A 19,586-nucleotide genomic window follows, 5' to 3' on the forward strand; every position below is an offset into this window, starting at 1 on the left:
GATAGCACAAGGTGGCATCTTTGCAAGATTTTTGTGATCGCAGAATCAGAAAGAAAGTTAATATGTGTCATTTGAATTTGCCACCATTCTTGCAAAGTGAACAATGGGATCTCCTAGCCATAGGGTGATTTAACAAGAGAAAACGGTATTTAAAAAGCCAAAGAACACATAACCATCATCCAATCTGTAACTGGTGTCATTAAAATATAATAAAGTGATAGGTATGGAACTGTTCCAAATCGGCACTGTGTGTACGAGTTCTGAGTTTGTTCTTAAATCTCAGTTACTAGGAGAGCACTACCAAGTAGAATTCATCTGAAAACAAAGTAAGTGATTTTGTTTGCGTGCTTAATTTTATGACACATTCTTAAATATGTCTTCAGGAATCTTTGCTTATGAAATCACCATCTTTAAAGTCATTACTAAAAGGTAAAAATGAATTAAATTTTCTGTGTTAGAATGGTACTACCTCTCTCCCAGAAGCATAGATTCCTGACAGGGAAGCCTAGCAGCTCTGCTGATCCCATATGTTATGTTCACGTCCAAATCATTGATAAGACCTTTGACGGAGACCCTTAATGCTGTGGGATTTCACCTTTGCACAATCCCCCAACCCAGCCCTACCGAGAAGCTTCCAACTCACCTCCCCTGGAAGAATATTCAGGAAGAGTCTAATTGTTTGTAGTAGTGAATATTGCTTAGTTGTAAATTTAATCTACAAATATAGAAGGAAAAAAATCTGAACATAAAAAGCATTTGCTGTTTCAGCATTAAAAAAAAAGTACTGTCATTTGAAACTGCCAACTCCCCCATGTGGGTTTGTTTTGCAAGTCACGTCTTAACAAAGACAAGTTTTGTTGCCATAAAACCCTAAATCCTACCACATTTTCAGAAGGAGGAGGAAAGCATTGTTCACTGATCCCTAGTTTGTGCTTTCAGGGATGTCACGTAAGAGCTTTGACTGGACTTGGGGAAATCATTCCACTTTTATCGAGGGCAGTTGGCTCCGATGAAACCCTAACCCCATCGGGTGACATCTAGGTCACACCAATGCCTCCCTTAATGACGCTGCTTACATTTTAGGCCAGTATTTCAAAGATCTGTCTCTATGTTTGTTATTTCCTCCCCCAAATAATATAATAATATTATAACAACTGGTATACTGAGGCCTGTTCTGCAGATAAGTAAAGCTGTGACCCCTGATGTCACACAGACTAGAATTTAGGTCTCTGACCTTTTCCATGGTCAAGCTCCTTCTAACCTCAGTGAGGGATATAAACAGTTTTATCCCTGCCAGTATCACATCTACACAGTGAACAAGGAAAAGTTGACTCCTGGACCAATACAATTGAAGAGCAGGTGTTCCCAGAAGGTAAAAGTGTGGGAACGGGATCTTCGTAGTGTAACCAGAGCAGCCAGAATCGCAGGGCAGCCAGTGACTGAGCCGAGACTTGAACCCAGGCCCCTGCCTCAGAGTCCGGTGCTGAGTTGCATCTTACTGTACTCTCGCTCTCTTCTCTCAAGAATCTGAGAACCGAGATGCTACAACCTGCTCTGCGCTCTGTCCTGATCCTGCCTCTGCGCCTCACTTGTTTGGCTCAATACACAAGCTTCCGTCCCGGCTGCCAGGCGGGTAGTTGCGGTTGCAGTTGAGTGTGCCCTCTTCCTTCCTCTTAATCCAGTGTATGGAGTGGGGAGGGCTGCTGCTTTGCATAGCCTTTGAGAGAGTGGGGGTCTGCCATCATTCTTGTGGGGGATCGAACACAGGTGGAGAGGGAGAGAGAGAGAGAGAGAGACTGGCTGGAGGGGTGGGTGGAGGGAGGCAGGAAATGGGGACTGGAAAGGACATAAGGAGGGACCCTGGACAGGGAACAGAGAAGGTCCGAAGCAAAGACCTGTGCTCGGGGCCCGGCAAAGAGGTTACCCGTGGGGGTGGGAATGGGTACAGGGGGCAAGTACCATCCAGTGCCTAAAGGGCTCCTTGACTGGAAAGGTTCGTTTGGGAATTCGTTTCTGGCAAAGTAGCAGGTCTTCTGTCGTTCTCTTGCAGGAGGTCTCCGGGAGAATTTTTGAAATTACTGAACTTTTCACTTCAATGTTATTTTCTTCCTTACCAGATTTTATCTACCTGCACAATCGGAACAGTAAATCTACATGATAGATTTACTGTGAACCTGAGTCATGTTTGGGAAGAGCTTTTCGGCTCTGGGGGAAGAGCAGGAGTGGGGAAGCACTCGGTGGCGTGATTATTGTAATGTGGCCACGCTCGGCTGAGCGCCGACCTCCACTCCCACGCCTCTCTTTTTAAACCAGAAAGGTTACCTCCCTGGGCCACCATTGGGCCAGCCCCAAGTGTGACCGTCTGCACTTGTTAGACAGCAGGCATTTAATTAAAATTGGAATCTGATGTGTAGAAAACATACATTTTTTTCATTTCATAGCTCCCCAGGAAATCATACTCTCTTCCTGCCCTGTTCCCCTCAACTCTCCCTGCCGCCAAAAAAGAAAAAAGAAAGAAAGACTAGGGGAAAGATTATTTAATGTTGAAAATCAGAAATTACAAAGGGCCAGGCTGCCTTCTTTATTTTTGCCTTTGGGGCTGACATTAGCCAATAATAAAGCCTGTATTGTATCTTCAGCCCAGAGCCAGCTTTTTTTTTTATGGCTAACTTCCCATACGGAAAAGGGGTCGTCCCTTTTCAGAGCATAAAGTACAGCATTTAATGAATCTGTAACTAAAATCTTTCATCTTACTTTTGTGCAATAAAAGGGGTTGCCTGATGCCTTCTGATATCTGGCTGGACTTTGTGGAATCAAAAAACATCTTAAAGCACAAATAATAAGACACAAGGCCCAAGCTGAAAAATCAACCTCAGAACACCCTGGTCACCGCCTTTTCCTCAGCAGAGCCGTCCAGCGCACCGTCCGGGCTCCTCCCAGAGCAGACGTGGTGCCATCGTAGGCAAATAGATAGGAACTCTGGACGATTTCATCGGGTCCTTGTTCCCTTAATCTCCACGCTGCACCTCAGATCTCAAGCAGCTTCCGTGGCGTGGGCTCACTTTAATGGATAATCTATTTTTCATGAAAAAGCAGGAAATAAGCTGTCTCTTTCATAAAAAGATTTACAAAATGTAATCATTGTTGAAATATTCCCTTTGAACTGCCGTGTCCACGGGGGTCTCCGCTCCCAGAGTCGTGCTTCATTAGGACCCCCTCTCAAGCGGCTCCAGAAGGGCAGGTACACTGGTGGTGCCTGGCTTTGATGTCTTGAATGAATGAAAGAAAAGCACAATAAAAAAGAGCTGTTGATCAAGCATAAAATACTCTTTAAGCTGACAGAATAGCAGCGTTAACACACCCTAAGCTGCTTTTCGTTTTTCCCTTTTTTCCTCACATTTTCCTGTGCTTTGTGTACACTGGGGGTTTGTATTTTATAAGAAGTCTCTGATCTATGTAGTATGCCATTCGCTAACAAAAACCAAAATAGGATTGTTTCTGTCCCACTTGGTTGCCTGACTACTCCCTCCCTCCACACCCTCCCCCCTCTTCCCCCCTTCCCTCCCCCTCACCCGACCCCGGATCCCCTCTCCCCCTCATCCCCAACTTCCAAGGCATGCAGTTCAGCCTTGCAAGGCAAGGGCCCAAATGCCTTTCATAAACTTGAGCCAATTCCTTTTGTGCAGTTGGTTTCGCTGCTCTGATTTTAATACCGCAATTAAAGACAGATTTTTATTTTCTCAAGAACTTTCTTCTGCAACTGGGGAAATGGAACTGATGCAACTGCTACCTTTAACTAAGAAATTATATCATTAAATGAGAGAAAGCCGCCTTGTTGATCAATGCCTTTCCAAGGGAACTGGTCCCCTGTAGGTCTCCTGTGGACCTTAAGGCCTGTACACACTTTATAGTTAGAGAACACATCTACCCTGGTTTTCGGCTTTTCGGTACTTGTCTCTTTCCAGGCATTAGCTAATTCGGTCCCCACAAAAACTGATAAAGTTGTTATCTCCATTTCCTGGAGTCTAAAACTGAGACGCAGCGGTGCTAACTAACTTACCTAAGATCACTTAACTAGCATGTAATGGTGTACTAGTTAAATGATGGGATTCTGTTAACTCTGACTCCAGTGTCCCACCTCTCACCACTGTGCACTCAGCCCTCCAGTAAGTCGGCAGAGCAAATCTGAGTGAGCCAGAGTGCAGTTTTTAATTCGGAAGTCTTTGGTTTCACAAGGTAAAAGATTGCTTGATAAAAACGTAAAGGGAAACCAGAAAAAAGAACTTTACTTGATGGTGAGGCAGACACTAGGGCAAGTTGGAATACGGTGAAAGAGTCAGACTTTGGAACGACCGTTGGAATAATTGGATTGTGTATGTACTCTCAAGGTTTGGAGGTGCTGGATGGCTTATTGGGTAAAAAGATTAGTGTTTTCCCGTCTTGAGGTTTGAACCAAACGGAGGTCTCGGCCGGGAGCAGCCCGGTCACTCTCCAGGGAGTGGTGGTTTGGACAACTCCTCTGCACTCGTAGTAAGTAGGCCACGGTCCATGTTACAAAACTATTGCACATGCTACGGCCGTAGTTGGCTGCAGTTGGCCCCGTCACAAGAGCTTTTCCATCAGAACTGCCTGGGGCGGCTTGTGGAGACCTGTGTCTCCCTGGGGAGAGCACCTTCACCTGGGGAGATGTGGACATGAGACATGAGCATGGATGTGGCACAGCCGTACTAGAAGTCACCCATCTAAATGCCTTGTTGGAGTAACCGGCACCAGGCTTGGGGAGCCTTGGAGATACCTCATTTCTTCCATTCTTCCTTTATTCAACAGTATTTATTAAGCCTCTGGAGATGCCACATGCAAGAAGACAGTTCGTTTTCTTAAGGAAAAAAAATAGGTCATGACAGTTCAGTGACTGGGACAGAGGGAATACCCCGGGACTAAAGGCCTGGAGAAAGACCCCTTGGAAGAAGGGACTGATAATCTGAGATGGCAAAGACTAGCCAGCATTAGCAAAGCCAAGGAGAGGGGGACCCCTTCGCCAAGGCCCAGCAGAGAGAAAGTATTTGGCTTTGGGGGATCTGGAAGAAGGTTAACACCGCACGAGTGTTGAGTACAAGCAGTGAAAAGATAAGGCCGCAAAGGTAAGCAGGGCCAGTCACTGCCCATTAACATTTTAGTAGTTTCCTGTACAATAAACAAGTCTTGGTTTAGTGTTATTGAAAACAGACTTTCTTTAATTAACAAAATCACACAAGAAAAATGGCTGCAGAGATCAAAGCCTGTGGCTGGCAAGACCGATAACTGACACCTGGGTACAGCGTGTCACCTTTGTCAGAAGGAGCCAGTGTTAGAAACTGCTTTCCCCTCATGGAATGCAGAATGGCCCTACAGTAGTCCTCTGGGGGCCAGAGGACAGAGGCCTGCTTACTTCAAGTCACACAACTAGTCAATGGAAAAAGTGGGACTAGGTCCCGGGTCCCTCAGACGTTGGATACTCAGCCTTATCAGCTGACATAAGTTTTTAAAGATCCAACTGTGAGAAGATCAGGGTAGCTGGTCTCTTGAAGGATATAGAAGTCTAAACTCCAGCGCTTCCTTTCTGCAGGGCAACTCCTTAAGAGCAGGTACCGTATTTGTTGTATTCATTATATCCCCAGAGCCTAGCATACAAAGAACGCAGTAGATGCTAGTACTTGTTATGTAAGTGATGAAGTACTCCCAAATGATGTATACTAACGTGAGAAACCAGGAGTGCACTCCGAGGCCCTGTCCATTTCCATTGGATTAGAAGCGGGCAGGGGAGTCTACCAGACCTCTGGCCGATTTGCCAAGGACAACTCATTTGGGCTAAACGGTGGGCTTGAGCTCATCGAACAAGAGCAGGAAGCCAAAAATGACTAACTGGATTAGTGTGACCCAGTAGAGATAGCATCTTCTCAAGAGAGAAGTAAAAACGTTGACTGCAACTCATGCAGTACTGGTTGGCAGCATCCTCTCCGGGGGCTGATGGAGTAGGAAGGAGTGGGGACTGGGGCCCGAGGCCTCCCTCCCTGTATTTGTGTGTTTCTGTTTTCTGTGTGTGAATGTCCTGAAATAACCCACCTTGCCTGGAGAAGAAAGCAAAGTGTCACACCCAGTTCTGGATTCCACATTAACAACCTCCTTCCGCAGTGTTCAACTTTGCCCTTGAGGCCTTTTGTTTAACTTTTTAATTTGAAAAACAGATTCTGCTGCGTCACAGTCTGTTCCGCCCTCCCCACCCCCAGCCTTAGCACCCTCTCCCTTTTTTTGGTTAAAGTGAAATATAGCTATCTCAAACAGACCTGCGTTTCCTTTTGTTTCTAAAATATACATCCTGCCCTCTTAGTGAAAAGTGTAATTAAAAGCCTTTTAAAAAGTCGTTATTTGCATTAGAATGTTTGGTGTTAGCTAAGAAGTTGAGTCTTCATCAACCATGTCTTAGGCACCTTCCTGACCAAATTTTAGAAAGTAACCTCAGTTTCCTAATTGCTCTCCCTACAACATAGGAAAGGAAAGAGACTGCTTTCAAAGCTACCAAGAGCCATTTCAGGCTTCCTGCTTATGATGCAGCCGGATAGATGTTGTTTATGGTTCATAAAACCTGACTACTGTGAGTATTCCAGAATCCTGGCAGAATGGGATTCGAACTTTCATGGAGCTGTAAATTAAGGGGCGGGAAGTGTGATAAAACTCCTTAGAGAAAGGTGAAAAAAAAAAAAAAAAGTCACGCTGCAATGGTTAAATGAAATTTTATAAGCACATTCAGTGTGGAGCTGTTTTGCATTACATGAGTTGAATACCTTAGAGACGCCACATCTGCAGGCACTTTATTAAATCCTTAGTCAGCACTTTCCAACCTGATGAGATTACTTCTTCATTTGACTGGAGAAGAGGAAAGCTGAGCTCTGGTCCTGGACTGCAGATTTCTTTTGATGTTTCACCTTGAACACTGAGAGAGGACAATTACCCCCCCTTCCAGCCCCCTCCCCTCCTCCTTTAGCACATCCCAAACTGTAGAAATTGTGAATGTAACAGAGTAATTGTACTTAACTCGAGCCCCCCGTGGGAGTGTGGATTTATGGACCTCCAAAACTACTATAGCTGAGAGTCCGCAAGGAAAAAAAATAACAGATCAAAGCTCTGTGTTTACTTCCTTAATGTAAATGTATCAAGATAACATCATCCGATATTGTATTGTAATATTGGAACTCACTGCAGATAAGGGACAGAGATTCCTTTGTAGTCCATCTGGATACAGGAGGTTAGATTGAAGGGCTATAAAATATGAAGGCAGAAACCATAAGAAACCTAAGCTTATGTCAGTAAATATCTGAAGACAATTTTTTGACTCTCCATAAATGAATTCTGTTTAATGTGGCAACACTTTCCCAGTGATTTTCTCCTCAACCCCACCAATTTAACAGTCTCAGATTTCTTTAATATTTTTCTTGTACGTTCCAAGAAGAAAATGCCCAGAATTATTCGTCAAGTAATGTTTTGAAACTTGCACTCTGCTTGAATAATAGATTTTATAATAAAACATCACAAGAGAAAAATGGGCTTTTCCAAACATTACCTTGTTCACTGGACATCATTCGTAGTTCATGGAAGTTTTTAGAAGTCGAGTGGCTTACACACGTGCGACGATCACGCTCGTCCGTAGTGGACTTAGGAGGGTCTTCAGCTACAAACTGATCATGAGAACATTCGTTGAAATGGATGGATTTTTTTTAGCATTATAATGGTTTATCTGCCATCTCTACAAATAAATTATTTAATCAAAGAGCCCTCATTCAAAAAAAAAATCCCTGTGTGGTTCCCCTAACCGGCTGACTTCCCATTCTGGAAAGCTTTGGTCAAGTAGCCAGGTTAATTGTCATGAAGATAAGTGTAATGTGGAAATAAGGACTAATGGTCAAATTATAGGAGTGAAAAAGTTTGAGAATAGGTTTTGGTTTGGGCCTGAAAGGGTTAATTAAGTTTTTTTCATGGGTTCTTAAAGACCCCTAACCCAGGCCTTCAGGAGCCATATTGACACCCCACCCCAGGGCAACTCGCTCCTCTGGTGACATGTTGCTGGTCAGAGCACAATAGCCTTCTGTGTCTGCAAATCATTGCTAAAATCATCCCAAGGAAAAAAAAAAAGTTTGAAAGCTTTAACGTTAGACAAAAGCCCAAGAGCTGCAGTGCGCGGCTCAAAAACTAGGAGTCAGCAACCTCTATTGATTAAAAACTAACCTTTAAAGTAACTCTGAGAGTGTGTGGCTAGCATTTCAATTTAAACATGTCATGAGTTGATTTGTGTTACTGAATACCAACTCAGAAGGAGTAACATTCACATCGCATTTTTTTTATAATTCCCTTAAGCAGCTAAAGTATTTCATGAAATGTCAATAGGGCAAAAAGAAAAAGGGGCGGGGGGGGGTGGGGTTGGCCAAGGCTGGGCCTGTAGTTTTCTTTCCCATGCAAATATTCACCCCCCAAAAGAAAAGTGTGGAGAGTGAAACACAATAATTAGTCCTTTGTCTAACTTTCCCAAGTGCCAGAGAAAGACAGATTAATTAAATATACAACAGTGTTGGTTTTTGGAGTGGGGGTCTTGCTTGCTGTGTAGGTCATAAATTAGGCAGAATAAATACTTCAATGTGTTTGCAGTGAGCCTGCTACGTCAGAGCCACTGGAAGGTTGGTGGGAGGAGAACGGAGGGTTTCTTGCTAATGATAGTCACGTCTGGGTCTGTCTGGTTGCTCTTAGCAACCAGACATGATGTAACACCAGGATGAACTTGAACTTGGGGGACTTGAAAAGAGAACAATAGACCAGAGCAATCAATAAAGCCTATTTCAGTGAAGGATTACAGAGCTGCTCTGGGGTAACCTTGTCGGCAAGGCACACACTGAATAGTAAGATGTGTGAAGAAACTTTTTTTTTCCTTTGCTTTGCTTTTTTAGAGAAGCGTAGAGGCACTGCAGATTTTTGTAGTGCACCAAGGTTGTGTCCAGAAACTGTGTATGGAAAACTGCTCCCTCTGCTGACTCACTGGGTCCCAGGTGCTTGCTTCGAGAACTATGACACAGTGTCAGATTTAAGAAGTCTGGAATTTCACAACTGACTTAGAAAGTGTGAGAACAGAAATTGTAAGCATTATTCGCCGCACCCAAAGTTTGAGACTTTTGTTAGAGGGGGACTCGGCTCTAACTAGGATCCACGTCAGCTAACCGGGAGGCCCACTAGAAATAACAGTTTGGAGTCCGCCTCCCCACGCCTCTCTTCCCCCTTCTTCTTTCTTTTGTCCAGTTCGATTTAGGCCGTGTGTATTTGCCAGGATGATTTCCTTTCAGTACACAAGAGGCTTTATTGTGTTCCTCAAAGCATGTGGTCAAAGAATAACATCTAAAAGTATACAGGATGAGTAGTTTTTCGGTTTAGGCTTAGGTTTTTTTCAAGTCCTCTGGAGATCAAAGGTAGCTTGTGTGACCAGGAAATCTTATCCCAACCTCCATGTAGCTATCACTTCGCCATTTATCCTGGGATCAAACGAGTCCCTGCTTTACCTAATTGAATCTCTTGGACACGGATGAGCCTTCATCTGACTGAATCAACCCAAATGTAACCCTTTCTGATGCTGTCAACTCAGAGATTTCGGAAGCATTTACTTTTGCTAGAGGTTGATGATTTTTCTGTGGATAATGATAAATGTGGTGAATTTGGTAGGATATTTCTGGAGAAAAGTTGTCAAAAGCCGTATACTTTATTTCACTTGTGAAACTGACTCTGATATTAGACCATAATTGGTCACTTTGTTTAGCTAACATAGAAGAAGTGCCAGCATATAGAGTGCCGTATCATCAGACTATTGCCCAAAGCTAATCACCTAAGGATTTATGAAAGGAAAAGGTAACTGGGCCCAGCAGGTATATGGAAGGGTCTAAATAAATGTCTAATGAACGGAAGCGTGAACGAGGGCTATGCAGGTGACCTCATTGTTTTTCCTTTGGACATCACGGTAGCTAACAGGATGAAATCTTGATACCACGTGATTATTTCACGTCATTTTTGAAAACATTATCTTAGAAAGATTGAGCTTGAGAGAAGCATTTTACACCATAAAATCTACCTCATGTACATCTAAGGAAATTGAGTAGAAGAGAGATGCTGTGACTCGTCCTAAATCACCCAGGATTCTTGGTACAGCACTTTTTCTACTATAGCTCCATTTACTCTTATATCACTGCTGATCATCTGTGCCTGTTACAAGAATGTGGCAATAACATCTCATTGAAAAGGAGACGTTGTGAAATTCATCAGAGAAGGCACTCATCATGACGCAGAACCTCTCCCCTCGCCCATTCTCCACTCATTCAACTTTTCTTTGTTGAGAAGCTTCTATTCCAGACACAGTGCTAGGTGCTGAGGGTTCAATCAGAAACCAGATGATGAAGCTTCCTGCCATCCTATAGCTGCCCTCTCCAGACTGCAAAACCCATATATGTATTTCAAGTGCACATAAATACTTTATTTTGTAAGATACACTCAAAACATTGGCAAACCCCAACAATGGCATTGAGTTTCAATTTCAGAAGAGTGAGATCGCTTTCAGTGTCTCAAGATTGACTGTTTGTCATTCCTTTACTTTTCCCAGTGAATCCCCTCTTCGTCCCTAACGTAGATCTTGATTTCACCGTTGGAAGGGCAACTTTTAAAATGTGTTATTTTCCAAATTGTGCCTCTAATTGCACTTTTCCTTTTGTCTTCCAGTCCTGGTACCTGGGATAAAAGTCGCAGCGTCCCACCATCCACCAGACAGACCACCTGACCCCTTCTCAACTCTGTAACATGGACGCATCCTCAACCCAGCGCAGTTACAACTTCACTGTCACTGGAAGGGGAGAATCAAATCAACTTGTACATGGAAACAGCGAGCATTATGGTCCAACAGCAAAGGCCATAACCTTTTGGGATTTTTTTTTTTTAATACTTTAGGGACTGTTGTAATTTTCTCATATGGTGCTGGAAATGGTTGGGCTTTGTAACATTTGAAGTGTTTTCCGTGGTAGCGTGAGCATTAGGCAGTGTGGCTGGAGAAGGTCTACCCTTGCTCACTGACTTCCCGTTGTGACACACTTTCTTTACGGAGCCCGGCTGTTTCACAGTATTTCATGAATTTACCCACACAGGTGTGAGCCTCCTTGAGCAGTCAGGAGACACATGGAGAACTAAGTCTTTTGTAGTAGCTGAGATCTGCAATATCTAACTTACGGGACAGTCAAAGGGCAATGTTTTTCTGTAACATATTGGAAAAAGAAAACGCAGTTATGTTCCTTTTTTATTTTTTCTTTTAGTTTGGTTTGGTTCAGCAGTCAGCAGTAAACTAGATAACATGGCCCGGAAGGACAGTGAATCCACTCACGTTGCAGAATAATTCCGAAAATGGCAAACTACTACTACTACTATTCAGTTTTTTAAACGTTTTGAAATGCTGCACTTACATTAAAAAAAAAAAAAAAAAAAATTTTTTCAACAATTTCAACAATGACACACAAATTCACATGGAAATGGGGAAGATGGTCTGTTTTGACAGAAACTGACAGGAATCAATCAAAACAATCGAATTTTGAATTGAGTAAAGTGCAATTTCATTGGATAGCTAAATATCTTTGTAAGATAGAGATTGTTGAAAATTCTATTTTTGTTTTTCAAGTCCTCCCACCCCAGGACTCTAAATTATTGGGGTAAAAAACAGCCTTGCAAGAAAAAGGGGAGCTATTTTTGCTTTTTATGTTTTTTATTGTTAAACTTGTATCCCTTTAAAAACTGAAGGAAAATTTAAAAAAAAAAACAAAAAAACAAATCTAATGGTGCTTTTACCACAATATGTTAACTACATTAAATGCTAATTAATTATTTTCTGTTATCAAAGCACATAACTAAAATGAAATCATGGTATCTGTTAATTTTATAAGCTAGAAGTCACTATAATGGATTATGCCAATTCTGAAAATTTTTACATGTATCAGGCAACATAAGATTTATCAGTTATCAGACACTTCATTGTTCCAGAGATTGTCCAGAAATTTTAAAGACCTTTGCGCCCCTGAACTGGGCTATGGGAAAATAATATTAATAATAATAATGAAACCAATACTGACACAAATGCTGGTGCCCATTCAGATCAAGGGTACTTGTTAGGGAAAAATAAAAGTTTGCACCCCCAAATGTCCTGTATCTTATGTAAAAAAAAAAAAAACCACAAAAAACAAACAAAAAAATAACAAAAAAAAGTGCAAGTGATTTTTCTACCAGACAGCGAAGCACCCCTTTGCTTCCCATGCAACTTCAAGAAGGTTTCCTATACTATACATATATATACGTTCTGGTTGGCAAGCCCTGCTGATCAGAGAAAGTCTCTGCATGTTCTAGTGTTAGTAACTAATTTTTATATAGCTAATGTAGGATAAAGTAGAGTGCATTAAGACACAATATTGTAATCCCTACTCTAGGCACTTGCCTTTAAACTATGTTTTTCAGCCCTTCAGAAGGGTTCTACTACTGTCCTATACAATCAAGTAACTGAAATTCTTGGGAAGACACTTTGCTCCTCATCTTTCCCCCCCGAAACAATGTTGTTTTGTTTTGTTTTTTTTCCTTAATTTGCACGAAAACAAAAATTCCATATCAATGTGCCTTGCCCTGGATAGCGATTATTTGTGGAATTGTTGCACATGCTCCTCTATTGAAAGGGGTTTTTCCCTAGTCAAGCATTTGGAGACACTTTTTGTAAATGTGACTTTTATGTCAGCCATTGTCAGTTTCAACATCTAGAACTAAATAGAGAGTTAGTTGTTCCGCAGATAGGAGTAGTCTTTATTGTCCTCTGTGGTCAGTGGCAGTGCTATTCTGAGATCTGTAGATGCTTAGAATATCAGTATTTTGGATGTTGCTGCATTTTACAATTTATTTGGAGTCTTCCTTTATTCCCCTCCCCGCCCCCAGATATATGAAAATATGCAATACCTGCTTATATCGTGTAGAAAAGCTTAGCTATGATTAATTTTTCTTTTATTTTTTTTATTTGACCAAAGTCGGTGCTGCACTTGACGCAGTGTGTTTTAGGTGTCTGTCTTTGTACTTTATTTGTGATTTTTGAATGCACGTGCGCAGGAAGGGCTCCTCTTAGAGAAGCAGTCAAACTGTGAAGCACTAAGCTGACCCTGCTTCAAGCAATTTTGTTTTTACAACTGTTCCTTTCACAAGCAAGCCTTAAAAAAAAAAAAAAAGACAACTTCCCTTTTCTTCAGCTCCCACACCCCATTTTTCTTAGCAGACTGCAGTCAATCCACATTCAATACAAAGTATATAATGCCCATTTTTATATGCACGTTTTTAAACTTCCAAGTTCTGAAAATTGTTTACTGGTTATCTCTATTTAAGGAAAAAAAAATAAAATAAAACATTTTGGATTTTCATATGTGTCTGATAAGTGGTTGAATAGTCGTTTGGCGCTGTTGTATGGTGTGATTGTCAGTATATGGTGTCACTTCCTCTAGCCAGCCAGCATACTTTGCCTTCCCCTATAGCACTTAGCTGGGCATTACTTTATTATGACATATGTGCACTAAAAAAAGAAAAAAGAAAAAAAAAAAAAAAGAAAAAAATAGCAGCTTTCAGTGCTTCACAGTGAAGGGAAAAAAGCCTAGACAAACATTTTGTCAGAACCTTGCGATAAGCCAAGGTATTACCAGTAAATTGGTTGTATATACAATAAAATTGCACCCTTTTTTTAAAACAAAACAAACTAAGCAATAGTTTGGGCAGTTTTAGTTGTTTTTAGTGAGCATGTTGTAGTCATGACTGCAAAGAGAGAGATTAACTGCCCACTCAGAAGATATGTAATTTGTATTGTTGTATAGTTTTATTGATTACACTGATTTATTCTACCCTATTTTATAATGCAGGACTTTTGTAATGTTGTTTAAATGAGGAAAAATTTCTGTCAAATTAGCCTAGTGAAATTTCTGATTGTTCATTATAAAGGCAGCGTTCATAGAATGGCTTTTCTTTCTTTCCTGCCCCCCCTCCCTTTGGGAACTGGATTTAAGTTTAAAACTTTCCTGTTTCCTTTTTTTTTTTTGTAAGTATTTAAATACAGTTATTTTTTCTCTCTCTCAATGGTATAGCATATTCCTATGCTTGAGAAGTATAGGTCTACTGAAAAACCATTGTAAATGGACGTTACAGGTATGCTGTATTTTTGAAGGTATTTTGTTGTATTAAGTTTGATGAAGCTAAAATTAGGGAACTCTGAACAGATTTGCAGGAAAAAAAATGTTTTAAAGGCTTTAAAACATTAGGGAGGCAGTCTAGGGTGATAACGAACAGGGGTTAAGTATTAAACACACTAAGTTATATTTTTGTTCATGTTTCATTGTCCAGAAAGCAGCAGGAAACTGTAGTTCAGTTGTGATCAAGCAGGAAAAAAGAAACACCAACAATATGAGTGTTTAACCTTTTTAGACTCAAAGTCAAGCGAAGATTTTTGAGGAAGACTTTGCTACCTGGGGTGTGTAGACTGACAGACTGAGGGCCATCCGTGTTTGGAGGCCCAGCCCTTGATTCTGAGATCCATTTGAATTTTTTCTCTCCCGTCAAATGGCATTAACACTATTGGCAAAGATAAGTCCCTCAAATAACTCTCCATTTTCTTCTTTGGGAACTGAAGTCAGAGGCACAAACATTAAATCATATCATTTTTCTGTATACTTTTTTTTTTTTTCTGGCCCGTCCCCTTGCCACTAAAACGCTCCTTGTCTGATTATTCGTGGGCAGAGGACCTCTTTCCAATGCCACTCTATCCATCCCACAGTCTTTTTCTTTCCTTTGAGGTTTGAACTAACTTTTCTGTTTCTTCATACCCTGGCATGACAGCTCCTCCCTGCCCCACAGTCAGGCGTGGGCTACGGGCAAGCCAAGGCACACTTCCCAAAGCTTATATTCTTCATACTCTGACCGGTGAAGTGTAAAGGAACCCAGACTTCCCGGAGTCACCGTATTCAGGCAGCCATCAGAAGATGCAAAACCCATCTCAAAAAGTTTGTCTTTCACTTTTCGAACCCTTATCCTCATAGGCTTTGAACTCTGTAGTTACAGTGTCATAAAGTATTTATGAAATCTGGATTAAGAAAAAAATTTTTTTCCTTGTGATTGTTTTTTTTGGGGGGAGGGAGTTTCTAAGAATGTCATTTAATGTACTTGGCATCATATCTGTTTGTCCCTAGTGGTGGTGGTCTCTCTCTCTCTCTCTCTCATTCTCTTTCTCTCTTTCTTTCTTTCTTTCTTTTTTTCCTGGTAGCAGGCCTCCATAGAACAAATTTAAAACACAAGTGGCATGGTAATGTACGGAGAGCTTCAGTGGCACCTCACCACCCACGCTCCGAGATCTGTCCTAAGACATAAGACAGTCTCAGAAAGCTGCACTGCCCCACAGCACAGCTTTCATTTAAATCAGCTTCCAAGGCCAATCTCGTCCTGAAGTCAATGCATGTATTTACTGTTTGACAGTAAACCCGCTCTGCCTTCTCCACGTCCAAGGCTGTGCATTCGTCTAATTAGTGTCGTGTATGTTTTCCTTTTATTTTTTCCAATAAAAAAGCAGTGGGATGAAAATTGCTTTGATATATAGCAGGTAACATTGAAGCTATTCCATAGCACTTAACTGTAGTGAATACTGTGTCACCAATTCTGAAATCAATTTAATGTTTAATGCAAATCCATTACATGGTGCTATTACAGGCTGACAAAATGATTTACACAAATGTGACAACTTGGGCTCAATTCACTCTGCTTTCCAACAGTGTAAATGCATAGCAGTGTTTATCTGCATGAGAACTATGCACTAATCTATCTGAAGAAAAACTATATCAACTTTGGTATCTACTTTCCGTTTACTTCAATCCTTGCCTTTTTGGTCATTGTTATAATGCCAGCTTTAGGACAGAAAGAATTATAAGAAAACCAGCATAATACCTGATATATTAAAATGTAGTGCCTGTGAAATCTGTATTATATTGCTCTTCTGAAGTAAGATTTTTCTACACCGGTAGCCTTCGCTGTCTGTCAGTCAGGACCTTCTGGTATAGGTGATGTAAAATAACCGTACAATATTAATGCATGCTATTCCATAATGCTTAGTGAACTGTATGAATATCCCTCAAAGTTATGTTAGTCTTTTTTTCTGACTTGGTTCTTGTCAGCTAGGTTTAAAGGTATTTCACTGAGAATGCAAATTCTGTCTTTTCTTGATTTCGGCTGTTTTCAGTATTTTGGAGGTATACATTTACTTAATTCAGTATTACTTGTGTTTTTGTTTTCGTTTTTGTTTTTTGTTTTCTTTTTCCTAGGGGACAAGCATGGGTGTTTGATTTCAAAAATCAGTCCCTGGCAAGACTTTTGTCTCAAAACGACCATTTGAATTTCAAGAACTCTGCTCTGAAGACACCGAGGACATTTCCAAATGAGGGACATTTTCCTTCACCCTCGACTGAAGCTTTGCTGATCCTGAAGCGTTTTCTTAATGGACAGTGTTCAGCCAGGTACCCATGCTTGATCCGTCTTCACACCAGACTTCCTCATATAAAAGAAAAAAAAAGAAAAAAAAAATCTTTATGAGATCACGTGGCTATTTAGTTTCACGCACAGTTGCAATATTTTCTTCAAAAATAAAACTGTACAAACTTTGGGCCCGATTCATAAGAAAAAGAAATTGGCTATTAACACGGGATTTTTAAAATACAACTTTTTTTTTTTTTTGGTCTAAATTTGAAATGACTTGCTTCCCAAATGAAATGTTTCATCTCTTTTTTTTTTTTTTTTTCCTAAGCCAGCACTGATCTGCCTTTTATGCCCCAAAGGGTTACATAATCAAATTAGGCGGCCGGGGAAGTGGGGAGCAGATACCAGAAATGCCCAGAAAGATAAGGGGGACCACCTGCCCTTGAGCATGGTAACGGGGGAGGCAGCAGCATGTAGGGGTCAGGACCTTGCCTGTGTGCCATGCATCATGAATTTCCACTTGTGGACTCCTGAATCTATTTAATTAAAATAACACAATCTCCGAAGTATGTCTGGACCACAAGCATATGTGGTGGAAGTGCCACCTCTAATCCAACCAGAGCACCTTGAGGGTGGAAAATACTCCCCAGCGTGTGCGATGTGAACTTGTGTCTCTCCACGGCGGTTTCAAGGACAAATGGTGTCCGATGAATGGGGCTGTTTTTCCTGCTGTTTTTACGCTCAGCTTCTTAAAATAACACGAGCTTTCTTCCCTTTTTGATTCTATTTGTGTTACTCTTATTATTTTTAATTTTTTTTAGTAATAGTCTATAATTTAGCACTTTTTTTTTCTCAAACATCTCAACCGAAGGCCACAAGGCCACTGGCTACGTTGGGATGGAGGCTTGAGAGAGCTGCCCTTTCTCCCTGGTCTCCGACTGCCTTTCTGCACTGCAAAGGCATTTGGTAGCATCACCACTGAGGTACTAGCTAGACTCAGAGCTGGAGCTTTATCAGATTCTAGGAGGTCCATAAGGAAGACTTTCAAAGGCAAATACACGACCCCCTCCCCTACTGCCCTGACCTTTTACCAGAACATAGTTCACCGGGGGCTTTTCCCACCACCCTTAGTAATCTGTCCGCTCAAGATACCTCGGTTTTTTTTTCATTTCAAATTGTGCGGGGAGGGGATTAAACACTTCCAGTGATGAGAGAGCTGTTGTGACACTAAACACCCCCGTGTTAATAAGTTGGCTTGACATTTGTTTTTTATGAGCCGGGCCCCTTGTGCCTCTAGTATACTTGTATTGACTCTCATAGATACCCTTTTAGTTTGACTGTGTTCTGTGAAAATTTGTAATTGGTTGAGAATCACTGTGGGCGTCCATTCTTATTCAACTAAATCTCCACAGGTTTTTTGAGCTGGTGTGGATTAGTTTAACTCTTGTATTCAACCATTAGTGCTACCACCTTCTCACATTACAATACAATTACTGGAAGCAAGTACTGCATTTCCTATGCAACAAAAAAGGAAAATAAAAAATTGCTAATGCTATGCAAGCTGTGTCATCATTTGCTTTAAGTCATACCTGGGTGGTAGTGTTTGAGTGACAGTTACGGGTGTGGATTGGAGTTTCCGCGGAAGACAGACGGTCTTTCTGCACCGTGGCGTTTGCATTATCCTTGACGGATGTCAGGCACCTTGCGCCCTTCACAGGGTCCTCATGGGCCATACTGGCTTTTTTACCTACTTAGGCAGATGCAAAACTTCACACTCACAGAGTGCTTACTGCGTGCCTGATACTGTTCTAAGTGCTTTAGATATTCCGTCAGTTAGGGCCCCAGGCAGGCACCAGGAAAAGGGTTTTCCAACACAAGTATAGCCACCACCCCTGAAGTTAGGGAAACAGAAGTGAAAGGTCGGGTTACTAGAACCTAGGCGCTCCAAGGAGGGACCTCCCACAGATGATGTTTGGATCTTTACCGTGAAGGTCGGCGGCACCACATGGCTCGTACTCGGACCTCTCAGAGGACGTGGGCAGCTGGTGACCGGCGAGGGGTTCACAGCCAAGGATATCAGCACTTCTGAGGCAATAAAGCCTGACTGGTGCTGGGAGAATTGAAAGGAGCTGGGGCTGATGGTGCCTCCGTCCTTGGCAGCTGTCACATTGCGGGAAGGAACTGAACCCAGAAGGAAGTCCCTTCTTGCTTTCCTTCCTACTCCTAGGCTCCTGCCAGGGTCTCTCACTGGCTAGATCTAACCGGAGCCATCTGGCAAAGGAGTCTGGGAAATGTCGTGAGAAAACTACCAGCCGCACAGAACAGCATACGGAAGGGTGGGCTTGGAGACCAAAGACAAGTAAATAAATACATATCTTAATCCGTTTAATCCTCACAAGCACGCTGTGGGATCGCTACTATTTCTAATCCCCCTTGTTCAGGTGAAGAAATTGAGGCAGAGAGAGATTCGCTGATTTACCCAAAGTCATTCAACAAATACGTGGCAGGGTAGGATCTGAATCCAAGAAGTCTGGCTCCAACTTCCATCCTGTAATCACTACAATATATTGACTCAATTGTTTATTCAACAAATATTTTTTGAGTACCTATTACGTACCAGGGACTATGCAAAGGGCTGGAGATAGTAAGTAAGTAAAGACCGGGCAACAATTCTTCGGAGGTGTACAGCCTAGGAGAAAAATAAGCACTATTCAAACGAACAGCAGCAAAGGTAAGCATGTCGTTGTGTTAAGTGCTATAAAGGATACGTACACATTGCTGTGAAAGCCGATTGAGACTGGTAAGACAGAAATTAACCAAGCAAAGGGGTGGGCAGCGGGGGAGAATGCTCTGGGCAGTGGCAACAGCATGTGCAGAGAGCCCGTAGTAGCCCTAGGAGGGGGTTGAAAGAAGGCCTGTTTGGATGAAGAGGAGAAAAAGAGAGGAAGTATGGTACAAGGTAAAGCTTCATGTTTAGGTCACAATATTGCAGGGCCTTGCCAGCATATTAGAGATCT

At 41.8% G+C, this 19,586-nt stretch overlaps 1 protein-coding gene across 5 annotated transcripts in view; it reads left to right on the forward strand.

Moving 5' to 3' along the window:
- NFIA (nuclear factor I A) overlaps positions 1 to 18,124 on the forward strand; it is a 396,670-nt gene extending 378,546 nt beyond the window's left edge. For all 5 annotated transcript variants that reach the window (XM_032649031.1, XM_032649049.1, XM_032649023.1 and 2 more), the window contains one exon: positions 10,780 to 18,124. In XM_032649031.1, coding sequence (XP_032504922.1) covers positions 10,780 to 10,797 — 18 coding nt within the window. In that variant the 3' untranslated portion in view covers positions 10,798 to 18,124. The remainder of the gene's footprint in view (positions 1 to 10,779) is intronic.
- The last annotated feature ends 1,462 nt before the right edge of the window (positions 18,125 to 19,586 follow it).

Source organism: Phocoena sinus, chromosome 1, assembly GCF_008692025.1.
Source record: "Phocoena sinus isolate mPhoSin1 chromosome 1, mPhoSin1.pri, whole genome shotgun sequence".
Taxonomy (NCBI): domain Eukaryota; kingdom Metazoa; phylum Chordata; class Mammalia; order Artiodactyla; family Phocoenidae; genus Phocoena; species Phocoena sinus.